This window comes from Raphanus sativus, chromosome 2, assembly GCF_000801105.2.
Source record: "Raphanus sativus cultivar WK10039 chromosome 2, ASM80110v3, whole genome shotgun sequence".
In the NCBI taxonomy this organism is placed as follows: domain Eukaryota; kingdom Viridiplantae; phylum Streptophyta; class Magnoliopsida; order Brassicales; family Brassicaceae; genus Raphanus; species Raphanus sativus.
Window position 1 is genome coordinate 24186445 of NC_079512.1, and position 18683 is coordinate 24205127.

Here is an 18683-nt window from a genome sequence, read left to right on the forward strand (position 1 = left end):
GGCATTGATCCGTCATACAAACTCGCCGCCCCACTAGGTAGCATTTTTCCTAAACCATTGTGATCAGACGACGATGTTTTGAAGACCAGATACTGTTCTCTCCAAGACTGGGTAAAGTTGTGATCCAGGAAGCACATTCGCTCGCTCCGGAAACATTGTGGGTTCTCCTTATACCTCTGCCTCAGCACATTCATCCCACTCTAAGGAGTTTCCTTCTCTCTGCCGTATAAGGAGATATCTGCGTGGGAGCAGGTTTCTTCGTTCGTTCACTCCTTGCACGCACAGAAGCAGTGGGAGCTGTTTGGTCCAATACAACCAGGCTCGGTTCTGAAGCTGAAGCTGGATCGGTGGAAGCGAAGCTCGGTTGTTGATCGTTGGAAGCGAAGCTCGGTTGGTCAGTGGAAGTGAGAGGAACAATCTCTTTGGAGGTGACACCATCTGCTTTATCCTCCGGCAAGATCTTATATACCGAGATCGCCTCATCTGCTGTATCCTCCGGCAACAATCTCTGCAATAAAAGAGAACAAGTTAACCCTGGACGACTTAAATAAAAGTTGGGAGAGGATTTGGTTCCAGCTGGAGTTCAGACGACTTATTTGTAAGTCGTCCAGCTGGAAAACCTTCCAGACGACTTATATATTTACAAATCTATACAAAGACCAGACGACTTAAAGATTTGATATTAACCTCTTTGGGCAGAGGAGAAGGCTGTTTCTTTTGTGGAGAAGGCTTTTTCGTTTGAGGAGCAGGCTGTTTCGTCTGAGGAGCAGGCTGTTTAGTTTGAGGAGCAGGCTGTTTCGTTTGAGGAGCAGGCTGTTTAGTTTGAGGAGCAGGCTGTTTAGTTTGAGGAGCAGGCTGTTTCGCCTTTTGAGGAGTAGGCTTTGCCTTTTGAGGAGCAGGCTGTCTGGTGGGAGGAGTAGGATGATTGGTTTGAAGTGGAGGCTGATCCTTTTGAGGAGTAGTCTGTTTGTTACTAGCCCCGGTTTCTGGGGCTTGTGGGGTAGGGTGTTTTTTACTAACCCCGGTTTCTGGGGCTTGAGGGGTAGCCTGATTGGTGACACCAACCTTCTTCTCCACAGCTTCCAATCTATCGGAGATCTTCCTAATCTCCCTGATGCACTTCTTAAACCCCTCTTTCATCATGTCACCTAAGTCCTTGAACATGTTTTCTAACTCCTCTCTGGTCACCCAACTAGCCTCTTCTCTAGCCTCTTCTGTAGCCTCTTCTGTAGCCTCTGTAGGAGCCTCTTCTCTAGCCTCTTTAGGAGCCTCTTTAGGAGCCTCTTTACGAGCTTTCTTCCGAGGTCTCTGATTGTCTTCCTCCACCTCCTCCACAACCATCTCTTTGGCTCTTTTCGATGGAGTCACAAACTTGGGTTTTGTACCAGTGACTTCCCAGCAATCCATGGTCCACTTCCACGGTCTCCGATCATACATCACTTTAATGATGTTCTCCGCGGGCACGTCATCAACCTCAGAGTCCCATTTTGGCCACATTTCACTAATGTCCTTCTCAACAAAGTTGATCACGCGGGTCTGCAGTAAATAGAAGAAGAATCGAGTTAGATATTTGAAACAAAATACTAAATAGACGACTTAATTATAAGTCGTCAACTAAGTCGTCCAGCTGGACGACCTTCCAGACGACTTATAATAAGTCGTCTACTAAGTCGTCCAGCTGGAAGACCTTCCAGACGACTTATAATAAGTCGTCTACTAAGTCGTCCAGCTGGAAGACCTTCCGGACGACTTAATTAAGTGAAGATGGAAAGGTACCTGACTCAAGATAGCAGCTTTCATGAATCTGCGGCCTCTGCTGCCGTCGTAAGCCAGAATCGGTGGAGACGGACTGTTTGCTCTGGGTAGACCAATACTAGCACCCAATCCCGGAATAGCTTCGTACGCCCAGACCTGAAGAACTTGTATAAAGCCATCCACGGTGTAACAGCCAGTAATATCTTTGTTCCACAAAGAGTCCATCAGCACCTTAAACGCGACTCTCCCCCATGGATAATTCTCAAACCTTTCTAAATCCATCACTAGCCTTGCGAGAGTAGCTCGTGTAGCGCTTGAGAACTTTTTCCCTTCAATGAATCCAGTGAAGATGGAAAGGTACGCGAGTCGCTTGCGATCTTCCCTGGACCAATCCCCGCATCTCTTCAGTGCTGCTATTATCTGATCAGTACTTGGCCCAGCTTCCCGATGAACTCCCATCATCTCCCAGAAAGAAACCATCTGTGGGGTAACTTCACATTCTGGTGTCTCAAGGTCCTCGATGTAGTCGCAGTTTAGACCAGTGATGTTTTCAAACTCTAACAGTGAAAACCTCGCAGGTTCTGGACCAACGAGACACCACATCTCGTACTTCTTCTTAATGTCCAGCTTTAAACCGAGCAAGTGGTGAACCAGCCTTGAAGCCCAACCAAATCCCTGCTCCTTGAACTTGATGAAAACTCCCAATCTCGACTCCTTGAGCTCTTCAAATTCAGCATCAGTGAGAGCTTCCCTAAGAGCAGTATGCAACTTCGTGTTATCCGTATGATACGAAATGCTATTGTGGGGTTCTGGCTCTTCCCCTAATGTGTATAACCTACGGGGGAGTTCTGGAATATCCATCCTTTTTGTCTGCAAAATAATCAAAGACAACAATAGAAGTCAGAACACAAGCTAAATCAATCACGCCTTAATTGTTACTCCAGACGACTTAGTAGACGACTTAAATATAAGTCGTCTAGAAAGTCGTCCAACTGGACGACTTAGTTGACGACTTATATTTAAGTCGTCTGGAAAGTCTTCCAAATGGACGTACTAAGTCGTCCAGGTTGAAGACTTTCCAGACGACTTACTTACAAGTCTTCCAGTAGAAAAATTTCAAGCGGACCTGATTAGTCGCAGAAGGAGTTCGAGTACTCGTCATTGTGGTTATAGATCTGAAAAAATAAACGTGAAACGGTGAGAATGAGTAAATTGAAAGAGACAACGTTTTATGTTCATCTTTTCCACGAGTTTGATGACTTACCGGCGTTAGGGTTTACAGAGAAACGGCGCTACGGTTTACAGAGAAGAAGCGGCGGCGCTAGGGTTTAGAAGAAGCGGCGGCGCTAGGGTTTAGAAGAAACGGCGGTGCTAGCTAGTGTTTAGAGTAAGCGGCGGTGAGAACGTTGGTGAGCACGGTGGCGAGGGCGACGGTTTGTTCGGAAATAGTGGAAGCGGGGGCGCTAGGGTTTAGAGGAATCGGCGGCGCTAGGGTTAGAAGAAGCTGCGGCGACAACGGTGAGAATGAAGTGAGATAGATAGCCGACGTTGAGAACGATGGTTGTTCGGAAATAGTGGGAATTCGAATCGCCTTTGATATCGCCGGTGAGAGAGAACTGTTAGGGTTTCTGTTCGCGGAAAATGAAAAAAAAAAAAAAAAATCACCTTATATATTGGGTAAATAATCCGGTTAGCTTTAAAAGTACATTGGTAAACTTTAAGGTTTGGTCCGGTTTAGACGACTTATTCTGGCTGATAATGTACATCAGACGACCTAATATTTAGTCGTCTGGGAACAGAAGACTAAATATTAAGTCGTCCAATACCCTAAAATGAACCCCTAAACTAAAATGACTAAATTAACTTACTAACCACGTTATAAAATCAAATTATACTTCAATAGTGTTTACTATACACAGAAACGAACACGCCTAGGTAATTTTAAAAATTTTCAAAAACGGTTTTAATGCTTTCCAAAATCTAACCCTAAGAACACATACAATACTACAACATATGTTGATGAAACATAAACTAAAGAATATCATGACTCACTACTTTCACTCATCTGGGCTGAAAACAATTGAAATTTGTTATATATTAATTTATATCTCTTAAGACATATGTTAATTACATAATTCCAATTTTTCACTTATCAAAATATTTTTTACAAAATTTTTAAATTATGTTTAAGAATAACTGTCCAGACGACTTAACTTAAAGTCGTCTGGACGACTTATTTTCAAGTCGTCTGTTTACAGACGACTTGCGAGGGGTAGAAACGTAAAAAAAAATCCGTTTTTTTGTTTGTTCACAAGGAGATAGTTGTAATTTCAATAGCCTTTTAAGTTACTTTTGCCTTTGACCCAAGTTGGGGTACTCTTTTGGGTTTGACTCCAAGTTTTGAGTCACAATTGGTAATTCTCCCTAAGTTGTGCATGTTTCTTTAAAAAATATCAAAGGAGTTGCAGAGTATAACTGTCTTTTTTGGATGACTTAAAAAAAAAACTCACAAAAACAGTGAAAAAAAAGAAATTAGCAAAAAAAGGAAAAAAAAAATATTAAAAAAACAGGAAAAGTCTATGACTTTCGTGGAAACTCCTCCCGTCCTCTCTGTCTTCCGATAAAGGCTTCGCTTTCATGATTCAATAGCTTCTTTCTTCTTCTTCCATCTCCATTATCATCACTCTCTCTCTCTTCTTTTGTTTCTGGGTTCGTTTTTTCTCTTCTTCTATCTTTGTCTTTCTCTCTCTTTCCGAGGAAAAACAAAACAAAGACTCGATTTTTATTTCTCTTTTTCTTTTTTTTTGTTGAGTTCAAACAGTGATTTTTTCCCCTTTTTATAGTTGTCCTTGCTCAAGTTCTCCTCTAATCTACTTGAGTCTCGGAAACAAAAACACTTGTTCGTGTTCTGTCTGATTTCTACTTTGAAAAAAAGTGTTGAAATTTGACAAAGAAGAGGAGGGTACCTACTACTCGATGTTGTCTTCATAAGAAGAGGTGAAATCTCTGCGACTTTGAAGTTTTTTCCTTCTCCAAAAAGAAAATGAATTTCCGACAAGAGAAGTTTGTTAGGTCAGTTGTTCTCAAACCAAACCCCAGTTCACTTCTTCACATCTGTCTCCTACTTTCTCAAAAAAACCTTAAATTCGATTTTATTTTTCTCCACTTGTTTGGAAAATCAGGTTTCAAGACTGGAAGTCCGACAAGACCTCCGACGCGGAATACTCCGGTAGAAACGAGCCACCACAACCAAACGGAATCCTCCGGAGAACGATAACCTCAATCTCCGACAAGCTCCACAGAAGCTCCGCGAGCTTCAGGAGATCCTACAAGTCCTACTCTTTCAAAGAATCCCTCTCCAGATGGATCCATTCCTCCCGCAAGATCCTCGACCCTCAGGGACCCTTCCTCCAGAAATGGAACAAGATCTTCGTCCTCGCCTGCATCATCGCCGTCTCTCTCGACCCTCTCTTCTTCTACGTCCCCGTCGTCGACGACGCCAAGAAGTGCCTCGGCCTCGACGACAAGATGGAGATAACCGCCAGCGTCCTCCGCTCCTGCACAGATATCTTCTACCTCATCCACATCATCTTTCAGTTCCGTACCGGCTTCATCGCTCCTTCCTCTCGCGTCTTCGGGAGAGGCGTTCTCGTCGAGGACGCGAGGCAGATCGCTGTGCGTTACTTGTCCTCTCATTTCGTCATCGATATTCTCGCTGTTCTTCCGCTTCCGCAGGTCGTGATTTTGATTATCATCCCGCATATGAGAGGCTCGAGGTCTTTGAACACGAAGAATCTTTTGAAGTTTATAGTTTTCTTCCAGTACATACCGAGGTTTATCAGAATCTATCCGCTTTACAAGGAAGTGACGAGAACCTCAGGGATACTTACTGAGACAGCTTGGGCAGGAGCTGCTTTCAATCTCTTCCTCTACATGCTCGCTAGTCATGTGAGTCCTATTCCTTCCTACGACCGTGATTAAACACGGATTTCTTAAAGTGGGGTTCTTAGCTTAGCCCGTCTCTTAAATTTTAATTAAAAAATACTAAAGACATGTTTATTATAGGGTTCTTAGGGTGGGGTTTTTAACGTAATATAAGAATCTTCTCTTAATTTTAACTAGAAAACTAAGAATTGTCTTATTTAAGAACCGTCTCTTAATTTTTTTAGTTAAAAGTTAAGAGACAGTTCTTATATTATGTTAAGAACCCCACCCTAATAACCCTGCAATCAATATGGCGTAAGGACCGGCTCTTAAATAAAAACCTCATCCTAAGAACATTCAAAGCTATTTGTTTCTTTCTTAGGATGATCAGAAGCTTATAAACCGGTGACTTGTGGCAGGTGTTTGGTGCTTTTTGGTACTTGTTCTCTATCGAGCGCGAAACTGTGTGTTGGAAACAAGCTTGCAACAGAAACAGGAACATCTGCGACATCACTTCCTTGTACTGTGACCATAGAGCCGCAGGAGGCAACGCTTTCCTCAACGATTCTTGTCCTGTTCAGACACCGAACGCAACGCTTTTCGACTTTGGGATATTCCTTAACGCTCTTCAGTCGGGTGTGGTTGAGTCTCAAGATTTCCCTCAGAAGTTCTTTTACTGCTTCTGGTGGGGTCTTCAAAACCTCAGGTACTGAGATTACATCATACATGGCAAGTTCAAAATCATTCACAAAAAAAACAGCAAGTTCATGAATCTTTGTTTGTGTGTTTCTTGATCCAGTTCGCTCGGTCAAAACCTTCAAACAAGTACATACATATGGGAGATTTGTTTCGCTGTCTTCATTTCTATCTCAGGACTGGTTCTGTTCTCGTTCTTGATTGGTAACATGCAGGTTAGTCCTAGTTTCATCATATGTGCTACACTGTTTGCAAAATCATTTGCTTATTGTTTGTAAGTAAACAAAAAAAACGTGCAGACGTATCTGCAATCGACAACCACAAGATTGGAGGAGATGAGAGTCAAGAGAAGAGACGCTGAGCAGTGGATGGCTCACCGTTTACTCCCCGAGAATCTTCGGAAAAGAATCAGGCGCTACGAGCAGTACAAGTGGCAAGAGACTAGAGGCGTTGACGAAGAGAATCTTCTTAGCAATCTCCCTAAAGACCTTAGACGCGACATCAAACGCCACCTCTGTCTCGCCCTTCTCATGCGAGTAAGACACAACTTGGATTAAACGTCTATGGTCATCGTCACATTCTTAACCATATATCTTTATATGTTTTCAGGTTCCTATGTTCGAGAAAATGGACGAGCAGCTCCTCGACGCGCTATGCGACCGTTTGCAACCAGTGCTGTACACAGAGGAAAGCTACATCGTGAGAGAAGGAGACCCCGTGGACGAGATGCTCTTCATAATGCGCGGGAAGCTCCTGACGATGACGACAAACGGTGGAAGAACAGGTTTCTTCAACTCAGAGCATCTCGGCGCAGGCGATTTCTGCGGCGAGGAGCTTCTGACATGGGCCTTAGACCCGCACACATCCTCGAACCTCCCGATCTCGACGAGAACCGTCCGAGCTCTCGTCGAGGTCGAAGCATTCGCGCTCAAAGCCGACGACCTCAAGTTCGTGGCTTCTCAGTTCAGGCGTCTCCACAGCAAACAGCTGAGGCACACTTTCAGGTTCTACTCGCAGCAGTGGAGGACTTGGGCGGCTTGTTTCATACAAGCCGCGTGGAGGCGACACGTGAAGAAGAAGCTGGAGGAGTCTCTCAAAGAAGAAGAGAACAGGTTGCAGGACGCTCTGGCTAAGGAGGCTTGTGGAAGCTCGCCGAGCCTCGGCGCGACTATGTACGCGTCGAGGTTCGCTGCTAATATATTGCGGACTATACGTAGGAGCGGGTCGGTGAGGAAACCTACGAGGATGCTGCAGGAACGTTTGCCGCCTATGCTGCTTCAGAAACCAGCAGAACCAGATTTCAATAGTGATGATTGATTGATTAAACACTACCATGTATATGTATATGATTGATTGAACTTATAAAAACAAAAACAATTCATTAAAAGCCAAGGATATATAAAAATATTTAGTCTTTTAATATATAAAAATGAGCTTAGAGATACAAAGCCTCTCCTCTCATTCAATTATTCAATTCCTCTTTATAAAGAAGAGTCTCTCTTAAGAGTTTTATATATGAGGGAGGGATAAAGTAAACAGTCAAAGCAAAAGAGACGTCAAGAAGAAGCAAGAAGTGAAGCCACTTCTCTCCGCAGGAATGTGGGCAGTGCGAAAGCTGCTCTGTGCATCTGTTTTGGAAAGAAAGATTAGAATCTTGTTCAAGTGAATCTACAAAGTCACAGTCTTGAGTTTAGAAACTTACATCAGAGTTATAAAACTTCATTTCTCGTTTATAGGTCATGGCACCGTCTAGTTTCTCAATAGGGTTGATAGGGTTCTTGAAATCAACAGCAGGTCCTTCGGTAGAGCACAAGACAAAACCAATCACGCCGCTACAATACAAAAAAGATGTTTGCTGCCTCACTTCATGAGTAAGAAAGAGACTACGAGATCTGATTAGAAGAAAAGTAGAGTTTTAAGTTATACCTAGGATATGTTGGGACGCTGCTCCACGCGTACTGAACGTTTTCGAATGTCTGGCGGCAAATGGAGATCATGTCTTCGATAAGATGAGTATGGAGCCACATACTTTCAGCCATGTTGCAAAGAATACCTCCAGGCTTCAACGCTCTAGCTAACGTTTCAAAGAAAGGCTTCTCAACAAGCGCCTGAGCAGGACCTATATAGAAAGCCAAAAGAAGCGTTTAAGAGTTCTACATCTGCATCTGCAGCAAGTTCTTATGAAACAGTCTAATCAGATATATCCAAAAGGGAATCATACCAACAGGATCTGAAGAATCGACAATAATGGCATCATATTTCCCTGCAGGGGACTTACGAAGGAACTCAACAGCTGCCAGAAAGAAAGTGATATCTCAATTATCAGCACAGGTAAAGTTTCAGATAGGTTTGAAAACTGGGAATGAGTTGAAGAATATGCTTTGATTACCATCACCAATGTGAAGTTGAACACGAGGGTCTTCAAATCCAACAGCTAACTCGGGAAAGAACTTCTTAGACACCTACAAAGACCAACATAATCACATCTTCTGAGATAAGACCATAACATAAAAATTGCTCATAATGAGTACAAACAAGACTATATATGCTTACATCTATAACCATCTTGTCTATCTCACAAATGTCAATAACCTCAACAGAGCTATGGCGAGAAATCTCCCTGAGAACACCACCATCACCTCCACCAACAACCAGAACCTGCAAATATAGTTATACAGCCAAAATCTAGTATTAAAAACTGCATAATTTTTACTTTGATCACTTGCAACAGGGAACCAGAGTCTCTAAACTTTAAAGGTGAGAGGAATTACATTTTTAGGAGAAGGTGTAGAGCAAAGAGGAAGATGGGCAATCATCTCCTGATATGCGAATTCATCTTTTTCAGTCAGCTGTACAATACCATCTAGAACAAGCACTTTCCCGTAGGTAGCTGACTGCAAATAGCAAAAAAGAACAAAAAATGAGATATCATCCTGAAAAGCATAAACATTGCAAAAAAAATACACAAAGCCTAACGAAGTAAGCTATATTTCTAACCTCAAACACTAGGACTTCCTGATACTCTGACTTGTCCTTGAAAAGAACTTTCTCAACTTTCAGTGAGTGTGCTTCACCTACAGTCAAAACATCAAAACAGCATAGCTGCATAAGTCACATGTTCAAGCGCTCCTTAATACATAAGCTGAGATACTGAATAGCAATTAAAAAAAAGGGAGTGACGTACCAGGCCACATAGGGTTATTGAAATAGACAGCTTCCCCTTTTTTCCCTGCATCCAGTTAAGAACCAAAAAAAAAAAATAATAAGACAAATGTTCTGAAGCTTGGACATGAAAAAAAGAAGAGAAGGAAGGTAATAAGACCAGAGCGAGAGCGAGGCTCGGAGAACCATCCAGAAACAACAGTGGAGTGGCACTTAGCATCTTCCTCAGGTAAGCAAGCCATGGCCTTGAGGCAACAAGAAGGTACAGCCTTGTTCCCGTTACTCGCCTTCCCATCCATAGTCTTCTGGCATGCCAAACCTTTTACGCCGTCTCCCTCCATAGACAATCCTTTTCTTCCCCAGCTCCAGCCTCTGTTTACTGCAACAAATAAACAAACGAACAAAAAAAAATCAAACCTTTAGAAAACAACATGAGGATCCAACATCACTTAAAAAGGGCATAAAAGCAAAACCAACATCAAGACTTCGTTTGAACCAAATTCAGCAAATGTTTTGCAGAGCTAAAATGGGTTTACCCTAGGAACCAGATTTAAAGAAGAGATTTTAGCATTAATTAACGAATCTGACAAACTGGAAAGTTGATCGCTTTACTGACAAGGGTTTGTCCGAATATAGAAGTATATAACTTTAGGAAACTAATCTAACCAAAAATAAGAAAAGAAGATGTCTTTTGTTTTTTTTCTAGAGAAACACAATCTGAGAGAATAAAATTGTAAAAAACGGTTTCAGAATCGTCTCAAAAACCAGAACTTTTCAGGCAAACATCGACGCAACAGAGTTTCATTTTCATCGGAACAAACAAAACCTCCGAGATCAACCAAAGAAAATGGGAACAAAACAGATTGAAGGAGAGGGGTCAAGAGAGAGAGAGAATGATACCTTGTGGTTAACGGCAAAGAAGAGTGAGAAACGAATCGGGAGCTAAAAGGTGATTTGAGAAGATGAAACAGTGAGAGAAGTCTGGTTCTCTTTTAATCTTTGCGTTTCTTCTCACTTCTCTCTCTCAGGGGCTCCTTCCTTTCTCTGCGTATTTGTGTTTTCTAGAAGAACCCTCCACGCCAGACTTTACTTTAAAAAACAACTTTACATTTATTTTATTTTTTCATTTTGCAGTTTCTTATATAAAATATTTATTTAAAATAATGTATTTTCAACATGTATCATGTTTGATTTTAGTTGATTTGACACACTCCAAAATTCAAGAGACTAATCATGTTGTGTTTCGATTGTTGGAAATAAATTTGTTAGGTATTTTCGTTAAAAAAAATTTTGTTAGGTATTTATGACACAAAAATTAGAACTGTAATTTTAATTTGTTATTAAGATTTTGTGGGTATATTCTTTTATTTTAAATTTAACTTTTTATATTTGTTTTTTCTTTCTGATTATATTTGTATTTTTGTAATCATATTTGTGTATAAATTTAGATCAAAATATATTGTAATTTAAAAATAGATCCGGTATACGAATGGTTAAGGCTGAGTTGCGGATCGAACTCGCCTCGCTGACCCGCCAACCCGCGGATTTTCAACTTTGTTTTGGTTAAAAATATGACCCGCACAACCTACAAACAAATAATATTGTACATGCATCTGCTCTGCTTAATTTTGTGGTTATCCGTGGGTTATATACATATTTTAAAAATCATTATTTAATTTAATTACTATAAAAGTATATTTATAATAAAAAAATTATACATGACTTAATTTTAAATTATTATTTTTAAATTCTTGTATTTAAAAAGTATTTACTTTTTTAATTTTTATTTTTTAAATAATTTGCGGATCGACGGGTAGCCGCGATCCAAAATCCACCAACTCATACTAAGCCCGCATAAAAAACTCATAACCCGCATCCGCAAATCAATTTTTCAAATAGTTGGATGAAAAATAATTAGTTAGTGAAAGGATTCAACAATTTTTTGGTAGTGATTCTCTTTTAATAGTATAGATGAAGTATAATGTTGTTTTAAATTAATTCCACACCATCATTCGATACAAAAAAAAAATTATATAAACATTAGTAATAGAAACAGTGGTTTATACAAATCTTTCTTACGCACATATTTAAAATGTTAGAAGTCAACGGTTTAGATTATATTAACATTTAAAGTCAATAACAGTAATATGCTTTATTTAAATGAAGGAGAATCTTATTAAGTTGCTATAAAATAGGTAGTTATAAGATTTTGTTATATGTAATAGGTTGGACTAAAAAAATGAAAGGGTCCAAAACAACTTGTATAAGTCGACTTTTCGATACTTCTTCTCTTTTAATAGTATAGATTAAGATCATCTCCAAAAAAACACTATATTTTTAAAACTTCGTATTTAAAGTTTAAACGTAGTATTCTCCAAAAGCAAAACTTCAAACTTAACTTCACAAGTATTTAAATTTTATAATAAAGTCCTTATGTCTATCATAATTAATTTAAATTCATACAACTTTAAAAATAAATATCGCTTATGTAAAAATATTATAGAAATATTAATCAATAAAATATTACACTAAAATATAAAATTTTACATATAATAAATAATTAAATATCAAATTACAAGTAAAATACCACATTATTCTAAAAAACTGCAATATTCTTATATATTATTAATTAATGCACTTGTTAAGTTTCTTCTGTAATATTGTTGTTGTTTAGATCTAGTTTTAAAATTATAAGTCTTTACCTTAAAAGTTTTTATTTAATTTTATGTGTAAAATTTAAATTGTAAAGTACAATTTAAAATATTCATGAGTTATAAATTTTTTTAAGGATTAAAAAGATTCAACGACAAATTATTTAAGAATCATAAATATACTATGTAATTATAAACACCAAAATGCAAATAAAAATATCAAACATCAAATTTGACATCACTACTCAAAACTTCGAATTTGAAGTTTTGAAATTGTTTTTGGAAAAATAGAAAACTTCATGTTTGAAATTACAGAGTGTCTTTTATAGATAAACTAAACTCACGAAAGTTCTGACTGGTTTTATTAGAGTTAATTCGACTAGAAGTAATTATAGTAAAAACACACGTAAAATATATAAAATAACCTAAATGTTAATTTTTTTCATCAACCTAAATGTTAATTAACCTATATGTTATTACTCTAGGAAAAAATGTGGAGTAATACTAAGTGTATAGTTTCTCCATCAAAACAGTGTATAGAGTAATTAATAAGAAAAATTATTCTATTTGATTTGTAAGTTTATAATAGAATGTGGATTAAACTAACATTTAAAGTAAATTTACATTTTGAAAATATTTTCCATTCAGACTTAAATAACTAGATATGGATTTGTTGATTTTTTGATCTAATTTATGAAAAAATAAATATTATTTTTTCTCTTTTTTTTTGTATTATTTCGGTACATGATAAATACATATTGATATGGAATGTTAAAATGAAAATTCCAGTATTAGAGGTGGATGAATCTGATTTCAAGAGAAAATGTTTTTCTTTTTTACATTTTCATTTATGAAAGAGAGATATTCTATTCTAGTTTTGTTTTGTTTTTAGAAGATTGCAAATTTGAAAAATTTATTTCAGTAGTTATGAGTTAATAATAACAAAATGTATAATTATAAAATATTTATTGAAAAATAATTAAATTTCTAGTGAAATCATTTCTTTAGAATCATAAAAATTTGTTAGTATAATTTTTTAGAGATATTTATAGTTAACATTATTTTTTAATTTGTCAGTATAATCTTTTGTATATATAGTTAAGATTATTTTTAATGTGTTAAATGACTTACAAATCTTTTAAAACAAGAGATTTATTATTTTGTATTAGTAAATACTTGATGATTGTAGCCTTTTGTAAATTTTACGAACTGAGGAAATTATATGAACTCTATTGAGAGAACATAATAAGTGATGGTGAATTACAATTATTTACTTCAAAGATGAGGAAATATTTGTAAAACGTTAATGTGATTAAAACATTACTATTATTTGTATGAGATCAGAATACTTTTGTATACTAAAATAAAATATTGATAATACCTAATGACATTGTGTATTTACATTATTGATTTTTTCAAAAAACAATTGTTTGCAAATATTATTATTTTTTATATTTTAATTTCAAAAACATAATATGACTTGACAATATTCAATTTCTTTTTTAAAAAGATACTGCATATAAAATAATGAAATTCTATTGGTCGGTCAATTTGTAGGTTCACCCTAAAGACTGAAGCCAAAAATTACTCTTGTTAAAAAAATTAATATCTCGTAAATGATGTCTTTAGAGATTGTTTTGCTGGTGTTTTTGTTGCTATGGATAGCTATAAATATTTCTACAACCATAAAATTCAATAATCAATTTTCTTTTCTATAATGTGCATCTCCCCTTTCTTTTACTAGAGACAATTGGTTCGAGTGTGACTGAAAAAATTTAGCCGTAAAATTTAGATGTGGGTAAGTTGGTTGTAATTGTAAAGTTGTTACTGTAAATTTTTCTGCAGAGACTTTTTCTATAGTTAAAATTTGTTATAGTTGTAAGTTATATACTGTAGATATTTCAAAATAAAATATGTTATGTATATATAAAATAATTATTTTTATCAACTAAAATAATTTACATTACTGATTTTTATAAATTATTAAAGTTTACTATTATTTAAGATGTGATATGTAAATATTATTTATGTTATTTAAAAAATCTTTCAATAATTTTTAAAACACACAAAGTTAAATTAAGATATTTATAGATGTTTTTACTATGATTACCTAATTTATTTGATATTATAGATAGTTTTTTCATTTTATAGTTTCTACAACATATAAAACAAAGATGTACGATTTTTGTATAAAATACATAAGAAAAAATTTGCTTTTGTATTTTTGTTGTAGCTTTAAAAATAAAAATAAAGCATGATTGGTAAAAATTAATAGAAAGTTGTTGTAGGTTTTAAATTTCAAAAATAAAATTACAACATAATTGGTAAATTTAGTTCTTTAAAAATAATTAAATCTAAAGCAGAAAGATACAACTCAACCAATCACCCACAAAGATTTCTTACGGCATAAAATAGTGTTTTAGAAATTTATTAATAAATATGTGAATCTTATAAAGCATAATCAATGTTTACCAATTACATGTTTATTTAAAATTACAACAAAACTGTTAATGTTATAGACAAATATACATCTAAAATTCTACAATAAAAAAAAATTAAATTCACAGTTTTAAGTAATTAGACCCTTAGTAAAATTCAAAAATAACATTTTCAAAAACTAAGATGATGGATGAGTTTTTTATGAATTTTTCTTTTGTACCAAATACATCATAAAATGTTCAACATATAAATAATTACATCAGTATAAATATAGAAATAAAAGAGTAAAAAGATGATTTTTTTAATTATATAAAATAATGAGGAAATTAATTAAGTACGCAATGTCATCCTTAGAGTAGAGAAAAAGATGATATCACAGCTCATACATGAGCATATATAAGGGGTTAATGTCACGCAAAGGAGAGCAAATAACTTTTGTATAGAGATATTTATTTAAATTTAAATACTTACTTTAGATACCAATTCCATTTTAGATCATTTTTGAGTTTTTAGGATTTTTTTGAGTTTTTGAAAACTATCTTGGTTCGGTTAATAACACATCATATTGATTGTATCTACATTACTCTATATGTTTCGTTCTACTATTTCAACATATCATATCTGATATGAATTCGGATATTTTCTTTTTCTTATGTCTAATCACACCAAATATGTTATGTATGCATATTATATAGATTTACGTTATTTTCAATGGGCAAATTCAAGACATCAATAACAACATTTTTTATACATGTTTAGCACACTGTATCACAAAATATTATTTTAATAAATTAATATATGATATATAATATGAAATACAAAGAGATAGCGTCAAGAAAAAATTACTTAAAATAATTTAAGTTGGCTACCACTTTTCAAAATATAATCAATCAAAAATGTTCTAATATCTGGTTTTATGTTTTAATGATTATTGTTTTGGGGTTTAGTATATACCTTATATAATCAATCAAGAAAGCTCCAAATGGGTTGAGTTTATTGACTTCTATAAATGTTTTATAAACCATTCTTAAACACTTATAAATGATTTAAAAATTAATTTGATATTTTATCACAAATTTTAGATATTTATGAAAATGATTATTTTTAAAGGTAAATTTGAAAAGTGATATCAAACTTGTGATAAAATTAAAATCTCTTTCTGTCGAAGCATTCTATTTAGAATGCATATTTCTTGTTATTCCATCCTTTAAAATTTACTGTTCTAGAATGAAACATTTATCAGAAAATAAGTGTTATTTCATAATTTATCTATAGTTCTTAATTAATTTTTATGCTTTTCTCATAATTATTATCTTAAAAATGCTACCAAATTTCAATAGTCGATCAAAATCACAACTAATTTTTTTTATTTAATTTGTGGGAAAAACTTTAACCACATTCAATTTAATAAAATAGTTAACCTGTAATTGTATATTAATTTTGAACTCAAATTTTTTAATATTAATTTGAGTTAAATATATTTATTATATTTTTATAAGTTTAATATACATCATATATAATATCTTGAACTAAAATTTTAATTTGATTTTCTGGTTCTTTAATTGAATAAAGTAAAGATGAAAGACCTAATGAAAAGTAATTAATATTTTAAATATTTGAAAAAATATTAAATTATTTTTCCCATCGTGTGAAGTTTAAAGATTAATACTCTATATAAAACAAATATCATAAGTACTTTTCATTCTTTTTTTTAATATATCCAGTTTTCTTGGAAAATAGTTACTCAAATAGAAATTGTTGGTTTCTTGCTATACTTTCATTTTATTAGAGTTTTAAATAATTGTATGTTGTTTATAAGCCCCAGACATCCAAAAATGTATGTAGTCTAACACTATTATATTTATTATAATAGAAAATAACATATAGTTTCCCCAAGAAGTTGATTAGAACACATCCATCAATTGATATTCATTGAATATCTTAGCAATAAAATTAAAGATTAATTAAGAAATTAGGAGAGATAAAGTATCTCAAAGTGATACTATTAGATACCCTTAAAAACTTATGATACTATATATTCTTTCTAATTGGTTCAGTTTATCAAAAATATTTAATTTTAATTAGATAATTAAATTAATATTAAAATAATAATACTTTTTAGTTAAGAACTCTTATTTGAGAAACTTATCAATAAGGTTGCTCTTTCATTTTCTCAATTGCATATTATAAGACCAGGGCTTGACTTTTTGCATTTTAGTCTTTAAATGATTTAGGTGATTAGTGGTTTTTTGTTGTTAAAGGGTGATTAATGCCTTAGTGGTTATGTTGCCCTCTTTTTAATTCCAAAATGAGTGTTATTTTCTTAGCAAAATTGAAAATGTTCCACCTATAGGAATTGGTAGAAGAAAAGTCACTATCTTACAACTACAAACAGACACGTATCGTTAAGTGAAAGCAATGTCAACCAAATGCTTCAAATAAATAAATAAGAAAACTAAAAGTTCATAGACAAAACTGAAACAAGGTCCCACGAAGAATGAATGAAAAGATGTCGGTGTCCTTTAGTTTTCTTTTTTGGGTCATTGACACATTTTTGTCGTTCTTTCGACTCCGTCCTAAGTCCTTACCAAACTTTCACACAGTGTCGTCCCAGTAAATTTTGTGGCTTAAGACACATTTATATACAGTTATTTTTCTCGTAAAACATTTATATACAGTTACTTTTTTTGTCAACATATACAGTTACTTATATTTACTTCTAAAGTATAGTTATATAGAATATTTTCTTATTGGTGTATATAAAATATATTAGGTTAGTTCTATACAAAAAATTCAGATCAACCTTAGATTATTAGTATTATTTCATCTATAACATTTAGATTTTAACAAACAAAAATTAGTAGTTTGTTTGAACAGTTATATATTACTTGTTAATCTTATGTAACACAAAAAACCAGAAAATAAAAAATAACAAATGTGAATATAAAATAAAATTAAAAAATTACAAACTCCAACATAAACCATAAGAGTGAAGATTCAAGACTCTGTTTAAAACAAGAAGTCAATAGAACATGTGGCCTAAAAAATGTTGGTAATCTTGTGGAGTTCAAGCTTTATAGCATCTCCAACCCAAACTTTATTTTATAGGAAACATAACGTCAAAATGAAAACTTAAGAGAGATTACTCCAGTCATGAATCCTCAAAAAAATTCTTACAAGTTCATTTATTTGCATTATAGTCTTTAATATTAACAAAATTTACTAATAATGAAAAAAATTTACAAATAGATATAAACCATACATTTAATATAAATTATATATATAATAAAACAACACACATAACACAATTTTTAAAAAATTACTTATAAAATACCAAATTAATCAAGCATTATTTAATGCTCCCATATATGCTCAATCAACACATTCCAAAATGATAAGTGAGGCTTCTTATTTTTAATTTGTAGATTATGAGCTAAAAATTGTTGAAATTGGATATGTTAATTCATTGCTATTTCAACAGTTACTTTATGTGCTGATCTTGCATTGAATGCAATAATTCATCTGCTGACTCTATGATCTCATCAAACAAACAAATCTTTAATTTCTTTAAAAAAAAACAACAACTGGGAATAATAATTATGAGTTGCAGCAATTATGTCTCTAAAATCAGGCTAAAAAATAGTCCTAAAAGAGCGAGAACGAGATAGTAAAATATTACTAACAAATTTAGACTTCGTCAATGTTGATACACGTGAGTATATGTGATTGGAAAAAAGAAAATCATACCAAAAAACTGAAAAAAACAGCAACAACCTTCGTTTGATCCAAATATTTATCAACTATATCACAATTATCTTGGACGTTCAGGATCCGATTAGTCGATGAATTCTGATATTTTGGTACCACTTGTAAGATGTTTAATATTTAAATGTTTATGTAATTTGCATTAGTTTATGTTAAATTTGTTTAATGTATTTTATTTTGTGTGAGCTTTATTTAATGTATTTTTCTGTTTCTGTAAATTTTATTTTAATGTTATGTAATATTTATTCTGTTTTATTTTGTTTTGGTGTTCTCGTAAACTTATTTTAACGT

The 18683-nt window shown here is 34.1% G+C and overlaps 2 protein-coding genes across 2 annotated transcripts; one reads left to right on the forward strand and one right to left on the reverse strand.

Moving 5' to 3' along the window:
- Nucleotides 1-4374: 4374 nt before the first annotated feature.
- On the forward strand, nucleotides 4375-7789 carry LOC108842786 (cyclic nucleotide-gated ion channel 1). Its single transcript, XM_018615810.2, has 6 exons — nucleotides 4375-4827; nucleotides 4938-5703; nucleotides 6099-6385; nucleotides 6479-6590; nucleotides 6675-6911; nucleotides 6985-7789. Exons 1-6 carry the CDS (start codon nucleotides 4799-4801, stop codon nucleotides 7690-7692), a joined length of 2139 nt encoding a protein of 712 aa, XP_018471312.2. The 5' UTR covers nucleotides 4375-4798; the 3' UTR covers nucleotides 7693-7789.
- On the reverse strand, nucleotides 7729-10610 carry LOC108842787 (spermine synthase). The gene is made up of 11 exons (XM_018615811.2): nucleotides 10438-10610; nucleotides 9698-9916; nucleotides 9560-9604; nucleotides 9373-9449; nucleotides 9147-9269; nucleotides 8929-9033; nucleotides 8765-8837; nucleotides 8597-8668; nucleotides 8302-8494; nucleotides 8078-8207; nucleotides 7729-8003 (listed from the first exon to the last, which is right to left on the reverse strand). The coding sequence occupies exons 2-11, from the start codon at nucleotides 9876-9878 to the stop codon at nucleotides 7932-7934; spliced, it is 1071 nt and encodes a 356-aa protein (XP_018471313.2). The 5' UTR covers nucleotides 9879-9916; nucleotides 10438-10610; the 3' UTR covers nucleotides 7729-7931.
- Between the last annotated feature and the right edge of the window lie 8073 nt (nucleotides 10611-18683).

Excerpts from the sequence above, each read along its gene's own strand:
- LOC108842786 (XM_018615810.2), top strand. The coding sequence starts at position 4,799 with ATGAATTTCCGACAAGAGAAGTTTGTTAG. Across the intron at positions 6,386-6,478 it reads TGGGGTCTTCAAAACCTCAG|TTCGCTCGGTCAAAACCTTC; the intron begins GTACTGAGATTA and ends TTCTTGATCCAG. Across the intron at positions 6,912-6,984 it reads GTCTCGCCCTTCTCATGCGA|GTTCCTATGTTCGAGAAAAT; the intron begins GTAAGACACAAC and ends ATATGTTTTCAG.
- LOC108842787 (XM_018615811.2), bottom strand. The coding sequence starts at position 9,878 with ATGGAGGGAGACGGCGTAAAAGGTTTGGCATGCCAGAAGACTATGGAT. Across the intron at positions 8,838-8,928 it reads TAGACAAGATGGTTATAGAT|GTGTCTAAGAAGTTCTTTCC; the intron begins GTAAGCATATAT and ends TGGTCTTTGTAG. Across the intron at positions 8,004-8,077 it reads TGAAGTTTTATAACTCTGAT|ATGCACAGAGCAGCTTTCGC; the intron begins GTAAGTTTCTAA and ends TTTCCAAAACAG.